The sequence below is a fragment of the Cupressus sempervirens genome, chromosome 1 (genome assembly GCF_028749045.1).
Source record: "Cupressus sempervirens isolate cs-2001-9-10 chromosome 1, ASM2874904v1, whole genome shotgun sequence".
Taxonomy (NCBI): domain Eukaryota; kingdom Viridiplantae; phylum Streptophyta; class Pinopsida; order Cupressales; family Cupressaceae; genus Cupressus; species Cupressus sempervirens.
In genome coordinates this window covers 361,305,457-361,319,465 of record NC_143118.1, presented here as the reverse complement: position 1 = coordinate 361,319,465, position 14,009 = coordinate 361,305,457, and the positions used below count along the sequence as shown (strand labels likewise).

The following is a 14,009-nucleotide window of genomic DNA, read 5'->3' as shown; positions in this document are numbered from 1 at the left end:
CCCGATCTGATTTATCATATATGTGCCCAATTGCTGATATCTTGTGAAGTGATCTCCTCTTTATGAGCACTGCTGCTAATTGAATTGCCTTCTGTGATGTTTAAGGGAATGATATCACTTCATACTTGCTGTTCTGTTCTTCTCCAAGTCTACCTTTGACCTGCTTTTATTTATCATTTTCCCTTCAAAGCTTGGAATGAATTCTTTTTTTATTATATGTTATTGGTGATAGGGTCACTGCTTTTCATAAGAATTGAGTACCCATTTTCATTGTTTCCATTGAGAATAATTTATTATTCCCCAAATTGATCTCCCCTTTTTTTCTCATCTTCAACTGAAACCTTCTCCCCTTTCTATCCTTGCACCTGTTCATAATTGTCACAACCTTTCACAAGTACCACCCTTCGAAAGGATCACCACCCTTCATCATTGTTGCCCCTTTGAAACAGTCACTTCCTTATCTTCTATCGATTTCTGTCTTCTAACGTTGATGCTTTCTTATTTTCTTTGCTCCATTCTTTCTTCCTTCCTCCACAATTCCCCTTTCAAATGAACTATTCTCCCTTTTATAACTTATGTTGAGGGAGACATAACTCTTCATTGCATGGTAGAGCTTGCTATCAATTGCACTAGTTTTCCTGAGCAGTGACGGTATTAATTGGTGGGTGTTTATATCAGTGTTGCAGCGTGGGTGGGGTTTTGTGCAGGACTGAGGGTGTGCAAGTTTAATGGGGGGAATTTTGGTGGGGTGTTGACCAATTCTGGTCGAATTTTTATGAGGGACCTTGGAGTTTCAAAGAGTTTGGTGATTGCAGGCTCTAGACTGCCTTCAGGGTTGTCTTCTAGAGTGCATGCAAAGCAGCCTTGGACTCAGCAAAACTTGATCCCTGGTGGGCTCTTTGTGAGGCATTCAACTTCACTAGTAGACCAAGGGCTCATTGACGACATGCATTGATTTTTAAATTTCTATGAATCAGTATATCCCTATTGGCACTTGAGGAATGGATTCGGTGCACATGGCAGGTTGAAGGTGATGTGGAGATAATGATAGGTGGGTTGTATCTATTTTCTTGTCATCTTCTCAAATATGGCTGACAAGAATTAGGTTTTTGAGGGAGGGTGTTATTTGTATAACCATGTTGGGCTGTTTGTCAAACTCTGACATGCAGGGTTTAATTCAATAGAAGAGATACCTTCAAGGGTTCTTGTGTGGGTCTGTTTACCATAGCTCCCGCTTGAGCTTTTGCAAGAATATATTTTGAAACAAATTGCTGCTCTGATTGGTAAGTTTGCTGTAATTGCTCAACAAACCCTGGACAAAAAGGTAATTTATTTTGCCTGCATGTGTGTTGAGATTGATTTAAATAATCCTTTGTCCAATTCGTTGGAAATCTGCTTGGGCTCTAGGTCATTGATTCAACAGATTGATTATGAATGTTTGCCTTTTCATTGTCCGGTATATCATGAGTATGGCCATCTCAAACGTGAGTGCCCTCACATTACTAAGAATGCTTATACTTCTGTTGGAGGCTCTCCTCCACCTTCAACCTCATAGGCAGATAAGGGTGATAATTGTAAGACCCCTATGTAGGCAAGTGGCCCAAATGAGGAGGGTATTGTGCCTACTAAATCTTGTGCCAAAGGATATGACCAAAAGAGATACTTCAAATATAGACAACCAGAGGAAAACTTTAGTCAATTTGAGGTGTTGTATACCATGGCCATGGAGGAAAGGATTCCAGTTGAGGTTTCTTCTGGGACAACTATGTTGAGTATGGATGTTGTGCAGGTGATGACACTTTCTACTTTGAGTTAGCATGTTGGTCCACCACAAGATGGCTCTCATATCTCTGTGCTAGGAGGCCCTTGTGCTCTTAATGATATGTAGGATGACATTATCTTAGTGGATTTGGCTAAGGAGGTGCAATTGAAGGGACAAGTTCATCTTTGGGTTTGGGTTTACAACAATGCCCTCATAAGAAAGCTTCAGTTGATAATTTCTCTGGAGGGGGTTGTAAAAAGGATCAAGAAACGACTAAATCTGTTGGGGTGGTCAGTCCGATAATGTTCACTTCTTCCAATCCTCTTAATGATTATTCTATCTTGAAATGTTAGGGGGTTGAATAACATCTCCTTACAAAAAGGCTATTCAAGATTTGGTGGCGGTTCATTCCCTAGACATATTTTGTGTCCAGCAGACTAAGCTTGCTGTTGATGACATGCTTTACAATTCTTTTCATATGTAGTATTTTGGTCAATGTTAGTGTATCGGTTCTCAGGGTAACTCTAGAGGATTGGCTCTTTTTTGGGAACCTCGTAAGATTTCTCCCCTCTAGTGAATCTTTAGTTGATCTTCTATCTCCATGTTTGCTTCATCTTTATACTTCGGTGAGACTATACTTATTTCTAATGTTTATGCTCCTATTGACATCCGTGCTAAAACTCAGCTTTGGGCTCACATCAGATATTTTTGATTATGTGCTCCATACCTTCCTTGGATCTTAGGTGGTGATTTCAACTCTGTGTTTAGTTTGGCAAAGAGGGGGGCTACCTAGGTTGGGCCCGACTTCTATTCTTTTCCAGGCTCAAGTTAACTCTCTCGCTTGACTGGATGTTAAGCCTTCTAATGGGACTTTTACCTGAAATAATAGGTGAAGTGGACAAGAGGCAAATTTTGAACAGTTGGATTGGTTTCTTGTGTCCTATTCTTGGGTCCGTGATGGCATGATTACTAGCTCTGAAATCTTGGACTGGAGAGGTTCTGATCACTGACCAATTAAATTATCTGCCTTTCCTCTCTCTTGTCCTAATAATTCTCTTGTTAAATTTCAGCTTATGTGGCTTTGGCCTTCATCCTCACATGCCTTAGTGGCTAATAGGTAGACGGAGGGTGGCCCTGCTAATGGCATAACTATGTTTGTCTTTATGAAGAAGCTTCAATATGTCAAGTATCATCTCAGAAGATGTAATAAGACCTATTTCAGTAACCTACACTTCAGAAAGGAGGCTTTTCTTGGCCACCTTGTGGGGATAAATCCCAAATTCAGGATTTTGTTTTTCAGAAGCTCTTAGGAAAGCTGAGTTCCAAGCCATGAAATTTATTGGAAACAAAAAGCCCGAATTGATTGGCTGCAAGAAGGGGATGGGAAAACTTCTTTCTGTCATCATTTTGTCCAAGATCATCGTCAAAAGGGGTATCTCTCCTCTTGTTATGCCAGATGGAAATTTGATTTTGACTCTGTTGGCCATGACTTGTGAGGCTCGACATTCATTTTCTACTCTTTTTGCCGATGATTCCCCTTTTGCCACCGATGAGGAGAATTTGATCCTATCTTGTATTCCTTCTCTTGTCATCGATGTGATGGACACTTATCTTATTTGTTTGATCTAGATGCTAGAGGTGGAAGAGGTTGTTTTTGGGATTAACAAAGGTAAAGTTTTGGGCCTTGACGATTTCCTTATTGATTTTTTTCAAGAGTTTTGGGATATTATTAAGCTAGATCTTCTGGAGGGTGTTAGGGAATTTCTTTCTAGTAAACAAATGCTTCATGCCTTGAAGTTTACCTTCTTGATGTAATGCCCTACCAAGGGATCCAAAGAATTAACCTAAAGTTTCACTAAGTTTGGTAACATTTTTTTTTTTAAAGCATGGAAGTAAAACCATTCATAACATAATAGCGAAAGCAATAACAACATTCAACTGAAAGTAATCATAAACATACATAACAGGTTACATTCTTCAAGGATCCCTTAACGTTGAATCACTTTTAATTAACTAATATTAATTCCATCTAATACCACATCCACATAAAATAATAATGATAAGTCCAACGTTCATACATTACATTTCTGAATGCTTAATCATCCACTGTACATGCCACAGGGTATGAAAGGCTTAAAAGAATATACATATGTGAAAATAAAGTACATCTTCATCCTAATTCTAGTCCATGATGCAATAAAGTAAATGAAACCACAGGTCATACATGATACATCATCATAGAAGATATAAACATCCATCATAAAAAATATCCATACATCACAAACATAACTAAGTGCACGGTTCTTCCCAACTGTCAATAGCATCATTAGACCATCGTGGGCCCTAGCCATCCCTTCGTGCGTAACATTCCAAATCACCGAAGAGAACATCGGTATTAACATAGTAGGAATGTCACTCCTAAATCATACATCATATGCAGAAAGAAATCTAACATGCAAAGTAACACATAAGATAACATTATCTATCATATGCAAATCATCAATGTAAGGATACGTGTCCACCATCATAATCCATGAACAGAATGAAGATAGATGCCAACAAAGAATGCATCAATCACAGTGTCTCAAACGGATCTCAAATGATAAGAGTGAAAAGCACTACCACCCGACCGCGTGGAACCTAAATGGCCCACTCCCACCGCGCTGAGGAGATAATCTCAAGTCCCAAATAGGATATCAAACCACATAGCACAAACAGTCTCTAAGTTTAGGAATCCTAAAAGTATACTAACTCAAAGGTTCCAACACAAATCGACATCTAATCCCAGAGGCACAATAAAGACATGTAGGAAACCTACTATGCAAGCGAGAAAGTGTCATCGCACGGATCATGCTAGAGTTACCCTGGTAGTCTCCCAATAGACCCGACCCTCTAGTGATCCCTATGCAGCCACTAGTATCCTCTCATAGAGACGAGGCATACTATGAAATGCAAGGTCGCAACCAAGCGTTCTCTCTACTTCCATCCTAGTCTGTACTAGCAGTCGAGGCATGGGCGAGAACAAACAATTATCTTATTAGGTTCATTAAGTCAGTATTAGGTGTAATGTTTTCACTTATTAAAACAACTTACAATGAGTTACCCTGACAGCATCTTAGGGCCTCAGCCCCCATTGCAAGCCACTTCCCGACACTACAAGTAGAGAACCTACCCTAAGCTCATGGAATCATAAATCACAAAATCACCATAGTCCTATACAAGCCACTGGAAAAAAAAAAAACCAAAAGATAATCCATAATAAGAGCATCAAATCTCCATGAGCAAATAAAAAGCATCCATAGATAATCATGACCACAACGGTTCTCTATTGGCAATTGAAGGTATCACTGATAATCACAATATCCATTGGTTGTCAACAAGCAACCAAAAGCATCTCAAAGTAATACTAATCGAAGACTCAGAAAAAGTCGAGTCAAAACATGTCACAACATGACATCATCAAGATCAGATAAATAATTCAATTCCATCAAGTGATTGGAAAGTATCCAAATACAACTGATCGATAACTCATAAAAAAGTTACATATATCACCGCCTAAACAAGAAGATTGAAAACAATATCAATCAACATACCATCGCATAACCATGATTGAGTTTAAGAGATCGAGATCAAAAGACATCATCATGACATCACAATCATAACCCCCAAGCCTCCGGTAGACGTCCTATACCTGGTCAACAACTAGTCAACCCAAAAACCCAAAACAAGAAGCATAAAGAAAGCACAACGCAAGTACATGTTTGGGTTTGCTTAAAATTGCATAATTGATTTAAGTGTGGAGATCTCAGTTTCTGTTTGCAAGGATACTTCAAGCGTACAAGGTTCTTCATTTATTCAATTATTAGGATAAGGCTTATCAACTTTCAATTAAATCAAATCAATTAAAAAAAACTTCGTTGTATAACCTAATTATCAATTAAATTTAATCAATTCTAGCATTAATTAAATTAATTAATAATTACATAACTATGTTAACAGGTCAATGGATAATAGTTGATTAGTAATTAAAAATAATTAAAAATCAACTATTTTCTAATACCTTAATATTCAAATTAATAATTTAAATGAATTCAATATCTCTTTTCGATTAACAATAATTGACAAATTATTATTAAATCGATATTTCATATTTAACAATTATCAACATATAACATTTATAAAGTAGCAAATATTAAAATCAATTAATGGATATATATATATATATATATATATAATTATCAATAAAACTTTATACAATAATAATTATTGCAAATCGAAATACTATTAATAACTGAATTGCATATATATCATATTATAAATGATATAACAAATGTACTGTCCCCCTGCGATTTGAAATACGGGCGCAGGCGTTTAATGCCACTGCCACTTCATACTAGGCCGTGCGAATGGGCTGTGGCTGCAGTCGGCCCTGCGACCGTAGTTGCAAGTACAACTGCGCCAGAGACCGCCGCCAACTATGAATAGAAAGGGGGTGGGTTGTAAACTTCCGCCCCCCCCATTGTTATTATATATTATTTTAAAAATAAATAAATTTATAAAACGATTTCAATAATTGTTCTCTTACAAATGCTTTTCTAATAATGCTTTTCAAAAGCGATTTGGATTCGGATTTAATAAATGTTTTCCACTGTGATTAAATGATCAATGTTTCAATAAATAAATACACACACACACACACACACACAGGATGTTAATAAACATTACAACATTTTTTATAATAAATATATATATGTTGATTTGTATTTTTTTTAAATTTTTAAAAGAGAACATATACATAGTTTTTCAACAAAAAGGGCTTTCTAATTTTATAATTTAAAACCTCTTCCTATAATGATTGATCTCTAGATCTACCTATTAATCTTTCTAATAGGTTGGTCTACAATCCTTTAAACCCTAGTCCATAGAATTCTCATATCTACGCATGTAGGGGTTTCTCATACGGCAATTTAGGTATCCATGACAAAATTGCATATAACTAGAACATTCACGCATAGAATCCTCAGAAAGCGTTCAGAAGACACAAAGAAGACAGGAAGTGCAAGAAGTGAAATATCATAAGTCAAAATCACAAGTGTCTACCTGGACACTGATGCTAAATCACTTCTCCTCAGAATTCCACAGAGCAAGCTCCTTCCTTCTCCAACATTCCCGGGTCCTCCAAACACGCTCTCCAAGCTTCTAGGAGTGCTTGAATATAAAGAATTCTCAGGAAGCACCTAGAATGTTCCTAGAAACAACCAGAAGTTGTTGACAACTAAGCATGAGTCTTTTCCAACCTTCTAGATGAGTCACAAGGTTGTAGACACTATGTGCTTAATTTGTGCACTAACTCCTGTGTTGTTGACATATGTGCAATCAAGAGGTGCATTTACTCCTAGGTAGACTTACAACTTTTATTTTAATTCTTTTATCATTTCTATTATTATTATTTATTTATTATCTATTATTATTTTTATTATTATTAATTTTAATTTCTTTTATTTAATTCTTTTCTCAATTAATTTCCCATTTAATTAATCAAAATCAAAATATCTAAAGATCATGATATTATATTAATTTTTTCAAATAATTAAATTATTAATTAAATCTTTTAATTTAAGACTTAATTAATAGAAAATTCACCATAGACCTCCAAGATAAAATATGAAAACCCATCACAGAACAATCCATACAAAATTAGTCTAAAGGGTTAAAATCACAAATTATGTCATCCGACACATTCGGTAGGTAAACATCTTAGATACTTGTCCTACCTCTCTAGGACAAATGGTTTGAGGGTTTGGGATTTGGACTTGAGAATTTATCTCCCCTCTCTTACCATTGAGATAATGCGATAGGGTATGTTCATCCTAGCAATTCAGGGAAGTGATACCCAGTACCTGCAACCTGCATAAAATCCATGCATGTACATACAATTTATATATATATATGCTAAGCTAAACAGACAATGGCAGGAAGTGGTGCATCGTGTAGATCCCGACTAGCAGGTGAGTACGACTCCCTTCCTTAACCACATCAGAAACGCCATACAAAAGAAACAAACACGCACACCATACACATGCAAGTATGGGGTAAGTATCCATAAGAAAACACATGTGATAATAACCATCTAACTAATCATCATCAATAACTGAAAATAATGTAATAATCATCATGCATATTTGAAATGTAGAGTCTAAGTAATCACATCATATATCAACTGAATCTGTAACATAATATCTGATAGTTTCAAAACAATACTACTAACCATCATCATAAAACCAATCTAAAAGAGTTCGACCATGATAGCAACAATGCAACCTAGGGGCAGACACTACACTTGAATCTCATTCCTTAAAAGGAAGGTGTATACAAAGTTACAAACTTGAGTTTTTTCAACTCATTGCTCTTTTGTAATGTGGTGTATAAGATTATCACTAAATTGATCGTAGAAAGTTTCAAAATTTGTCTTCCTTTAGTTATATTTGAGGAACAAGGGGGTTTTGTGGCCAATACACAAATTTTAGATGGGGTGGTTATGACTTTTGAGCTTATGCACTCCATGGCAGCTTCTAAGGAGAGATCTATGCTTATTAAATTGGATATGACCAAAGTTTACTACAAAGCTTACAATAGGGTCAAATGGAGTTGTCTTTAGAAAGTTCTCTTAGCCTTTCGTTTTAGCACAAAATATGTGAGTTGGGCTATGAGTTGTATTACCTCTTCTTCTTTCGATTTATTTTGAATGGAGATTCTTTTGAGCCATTTGGTGCTTCATGAGGCCTTCGTCAAGGGAATCCTCTATTCCCACTTTGTCCCCTTGTTCAGTATTTTTGCCAAGGGTCTAGGCCGTTTCCTTAAATATCATGCTGTTCAAGGTTTGATTCATGGTTGGCAGTGGGGCAATGGTTTGCCTTTGCTCTCACATCTTTAGTTCGCGGATGACACATCTTGTATGGGCTTGGCTCATCTTTGTGAAGCTGAATCATTCTGGCATGCCTTCAATATCAACCTTATTGCTTCCGGCCAGAAGATTAATAGCACAAGTCATCCATCTTCTTCTTCAATACCCCTCTAGGCATATTGTTGATATTTTAGATTGGGTCTCTCCCCTTTGTTTATTTGGGCGTTCCTCTTACTATTGGTTGACATCCTAGGTCCTCTTGGCAGGTTTTTCTTGACAAGCTGTGGCATAAAGTTAATTATTTGACCTACTGTTAGTTATCTTCTGCTGCTCACTTTACTTTTCAAAAGTCAGTTATTCAGGCTCTTCCTATTTATAGATGTTTTATTCAAGCTGCTCCTATGTATTTTCTTCAAGAATTTGATACCCTATCTCATCAATTTCTTTGGAATGAGAACTTATCCACTTCAAAAATAAGTCTTGTTAAGTGGGAAATTGTGTACAGACCCAAGAATGAGGGTGGCCTTGGTTTGTGATCTGCTTTTCTAAATGGAAAAGTTCTTGCTGCCAAGTTATATTGGCGTTGGTGCACTAGTCAACATCAATTGTGGGCTTGTATACTCTTGGGGTCACTAGTTTGATGCTCGTTGACTTCTCTGTTGGGTAGAGGTTCTATGATTTGGAATACTTTGAAATCTGGGACTTAAGGACTCTTTTGGATTTGTCATTATGGATATCAAGCTCATTTTTGGGTGGATTCTTGAGATGGTTGTCCTTTTATTCTTTCTTCTCATCCCCTCCATGTCCTTAATGATATCTTTACCATGACTGGCTGGTATTTGGTTCATCATTATAGGATTGCCTATCATAGTGACTCGACAGTTCGTTACTGCTAGAAACTTCCTTCTGAATGGCCTCCAGGTGGATCTGAGCTTGATAGACTAGAGCCGGCCTAGATTCTTGTGTCTAGGGAGTGCCCTAACTTAGGCAGAACTGATGTCCTTTCTTGGGCTAGCAATGATCTGTCTGGCAAGTTTTCTGTTGCTGCAGGTTATGCAGAATTAGTGCGGCAAACTTTTTGGGGACATACAATTTCCGTGATGGAAACATGTTTGGCATAGGTTGTCTTGGTCCAAGTGCAATTTCTTCATGTGGTTGGTGGTCGACATACAATTTCCGTGATGGAAACGTGTTTGGCATAGGTTGTCTTGGTCCAAGTGCAATTTCTTCATGTGGTTGGTGGTCTAGAATTGGTGCTTGACTTGGGATAATCTTTTCAGGGTCCTTCATGGTGTGTGTTGTGCTATAATAGCGCAAAAAGTCTCTCATCTCTTTTTTGTGTGCTTCTTCACTAGACATATTTGGCACTTCTAGTGGGATGTTTGGATTCAAGCTTGTTGGCATGTGCCTTCTTTGCATGAGTTTTTGATCGATGGGATAAGGCTCCCGTCAAAACTTATTTTCTTTAAGTTGCTTGGACTCTTGGCCCTTCTTTTATTATCTGGCATGTATGGTTGGAGAAGAATTGTCATATATTTCAGGATGTGTGGTTGGAGGCTCACCACTTGTGGTGGAATATCATACACACACAGAAAATGTTTTAGCTAAATGTTATTTCTCTAAAACTGTGGATCCTAGTGACGTCATTTATTATAACCGGTCTTCATATTCCTTCTCAGAAGAGCCCACCCTTGAGGAATAGATGCCAATGCCGCCTTCAAAAAATTAACAGGGTGGGGAGATGGAGTCCGCCTCGACAAGGTTTTCTTAAAAATAAACACAGATGGGTCTTCTTGGGGAAATCCAGGTTTTGCTTGCATTGGTAGAGTTGGTAGATGTAGTTTGGGGAATGATCAGTTTATGTTCTCTATTTATAAAGGCCATCATACTAACAATTTGATGGAGGCAACAATTATTTTTTATGTTGTGGAGCATGCTTGTGTTCTTGATGGAAAAGGATCTGTGAGACATATTCACAGGTGGTGGTGCATTTGTTGACTCGACAACATTCTGAGAATGGTTGTTGGCAGTTAGTTTTGGTTGTTAATCAGATTCTCAAGTTGTGTGCTTCTTTGGATTCTGTTACTTTGAATGGTGTAGTGGATTGTCTTGCTAATTGGTCTACTAAACACATGCAAAATTGGAATATTGTCGATAAGTGTCATTTGCCTTCAGATTTGTCTCATTATTTTAGCCACTTGGTGGATCTTGATAGGGCTGGTTGGTGCCCTTGTTCTGGTTTTTCTCTGATTTGAATATATTTTAACCCCTATTTTATTGTCAATTATATTATATTTATATATTTATTATTAAATCCTATTTCAGAAAGGGGATATTACATATATTCTCCTTTTCACTTACATTTTATTCCTTATGAAAAAGGATCTACTCCCCCATGGAGCTACTATTGTGGAGTAGGGTGTCCCATGAGAAGAAGAAAATTATTGTACATAAGAAATTAGAATTTTGTCCAAGACAATAATAGGAACCTTGACTTTTTAGATTCTAAATTTTAAGGTGTGTCTTTGGGGTGGGGCTGAAAGTTTGCCTCCATCAACTTCCTAAATTTTTTGCTTTAATTTTAAGTTTATTTTCAATAAATATTTAGATTTTGTTATGAGTTGTAGATTTAGCATTCCTTCTTGCCAAAAATAATAATTAGAACACCACCAGTTCCTTGAAATTTTGGAGCTTGAATTTTTAAGTCAGCTGCTTAATATAAAATCTTTGGAATCACATGCTTCTGAAAGCTTCTTAATATTCTTAAAAGCACCTATCATGTTGTTTTAGGAAGCCAAGGCCTCCAGGGGAAGTGTACCATGTACCCTAGGTTGGATACACCCTGATTCCAACTGGCTCACTGTATTACCACCTTTTTCAAGTGTTATACATGCCATTTACAAGATTCTTACAAAATATGCATAGTTTTTACAGGGATGGTTTACAAATCATCATGCTTTTTCATTTATTTGATTAAAATTTTGGCTAATTTTCTGTCCAGTTAATTACTCTTTATTTTTCACCTGATGATTGTGCATCTTTAAAACCTTTTCTAATTTTTTTAAAGAGATAATTAAATGTCTTTTACCCCTCTTTTAACTTAAGAGTAATTAGCTTCCGGCTTTACCTTCCTCATAATTTTAAAGTGGAGGTTATCTATCTTCCTATTAAAAGAGTAATCTTTTTAAACTTTGGTCTATTTGCTACCTCAGGATGTTTTGACATCAATGCAACTAGTCTTTGCCTTAGCTGTTATAGAATCTGTTGTAAATAGAGTAGCTTGCTGGCGACAGCACAACATTAGCTAATTATGCTGGTTCTATTTTTTTTCAACAAAGTTCTCCATCCTCTACACAGCCTATTTTTTAAAATGCTATTAAATGACCATCTGTGTGAATTTTCAATGTGCCATACTGAGTTTTTTTTAGTGTGGAGATGCCTTGATATCTTGTCATGGCTGTTGCATTTGTATATCTAACAGTACTTTAATAGTAATTAGCTGGACTGATTCTTTTTCCATTAACATATTGTACAGAATAGCGATGACAATCCTTTTGTGATTCCTGAAATGGATTCTACATTACGCACTCAAATTCAACAGTGCAATTGGCAAGTTGTAAATGTGACAACTCCTGCCAATTACTTCCATGTTCTACGTCGCCAGGTTAAAAATAACTTGTCCTCTGATCTCATGTTTCAGAAGTCATTTATTTTTGCAATTACAAATAGTGTTTTTATACTGATTGTTTTCATCACAACTTCTGTTTTGGGTGGCATTTTAGGCTAATGTTTCTTTTTTTTATAGATATATTCATTTTCTAAAGTGATTGATCTGTATATATTTCCAGCTACACCGGGACTTCCGTAAACCTCTGATCGTGATGTCTCCAAAGAATCTTCTTCGACACAAGGACTGTAAGTCAAATTTATCAGAATTTGATGATGTGCAAGGTCATCCAGGGTTCGACAAGCAGGGTACTCGGTTTAAGCGTCTCATTAAGGATCAAAATGACCATTCAGATCGAGAGGAAGGCATCCAGCGGCTAATACTTTGTTCTGGAAAGGTAGCAGAATGACTTGGGTTGTGGTTAATTGATATATTGTGACTGGTTCATTATATACTGCTTTGCTGGCCCCATGTTTGTTTGTACTCCCTACTTTTGCTGATTGCCACTTTACCATCCCCCTTATTTCCTTCAGGTCTACTATGAACTTGATGAAGAAAGGCAGAGAACTGGGAGGAAAGATGTTGCTATTTGTCGAGTTGAACAACTATGCCCGTTTCCCTATGATCTAGCCCAGCGAGAATTAAAGCGGTATCCAAGTAAGTCTTGATGTTTTAATCTTACAAGTAGAATGCATGCCTTAACCAAATGTTCCCCTGCATGGTGAAACTACAATAAATATGTTTTGATGCTCTCGTATCTTTAATGTGCAGAATGAGCATGTAAAAAAACTACAGAAAACAAATTTGTACAACTAAATGGCATTTTCTTAAATTTTTTACTTATTTCAGATGCAGAAATTGTCTGGTGCCAAGAAGAGCCTATGAATATGGGAGCTTTTAATTATATTACTCCTCGACTGCTAACTGCTATGAGAGCTGTAGATCGAGGTACACTTGAAGATATTAAGTATGTTGGTCGAGCTCCATCAGCTGCTACAGCGACAGGGTTTAGTCAGGTCCATGCTAAAGAGCAGAAAGAACTTGTTGAGACAGCACTGCAGCCAGCTCCAGTCAAGTTTCCGTGATGTACCTTTAAAAGAAAATGTGAGTTTAATTTTTTAGGAATGGAGCAAAAAATGAGCAGCATCCCTCATTTATGCATTTCTTCCGTCTTCCGAGCTACTTTTTAAGCAACATGTGCTGTAATTTGACAGCACCATTTCATATGTGTGAGCTGACGAGCATATTTTTGTTAGAACACATGCAATTTTGTTTATTTTCTTTTTTGTGTGCCAGAAAAATCTGAGGTAATAAATTTGCCGAATAAATAGAAATCAAAATGATGTTAGTAAATGTTATGGCAATGAAGTTGCAACTGCATAATTAGGCTGTGGTCTCATGTAGCTTTATAAAAAAATGAGATTTGTTTTGAGACTTTTAAAGGCAGGTGGTTCATTTGAATTTTGTAATGCAGCTTCAGTTTAATGTTTAAGTTTTGAAATGGAATCTGGTCAACGAATTTCAATTAAGCTGAACTTTTTTAGAAAACTGGCAGTACCATATACAGATAGATTGTTTTTCCCACTTATCTGCCGCAAGATCGGTTTGAGAAGGCACCAATTTATTATATGTAGATGAAACAACTTGGTTAAGGGAAACCTCTGGTGGGGATGGTA

The 14,009-nt window shown here is 36.8% G+C and overlaps 1 protein-coding gene across 2 annotated transcripts in view; it reads left to right on the top strand.

The window, feature by feature from the left end:
• The window catches only part of LOC149577748 (uncharacterized), a 30,504-nt gene extending 16,818 nt beyond the window's left edge, over positions 1-13,686 (top strand). For both annotated transcript variants that reach the window (XM_089825489.1, XM_089825497.1), the window contains exons 6-9: positions 12,202-12,330; positions 12,515-12,730; positions 12,867-12,990; positions 13,183-13,686. In XM_089825489.1, coding sequence (XP_089681615.1) covers positions 12,202-12,330; positions 12,515-12,730; positions 12,867-12,990; positions 13,183-13,418 — 705 coding nt within the window. In that variant the 3' untranslated portion in view covers positions 13,419-13,686. The remainder of the gene's footprint in view (positions 1-12,201; positions 12,331-12,514; positions 12,731-12,866; positions 12,991-13,182) is intronic.
• Positions 13,687-14,009: the final 323 nt, after the last annotated feature.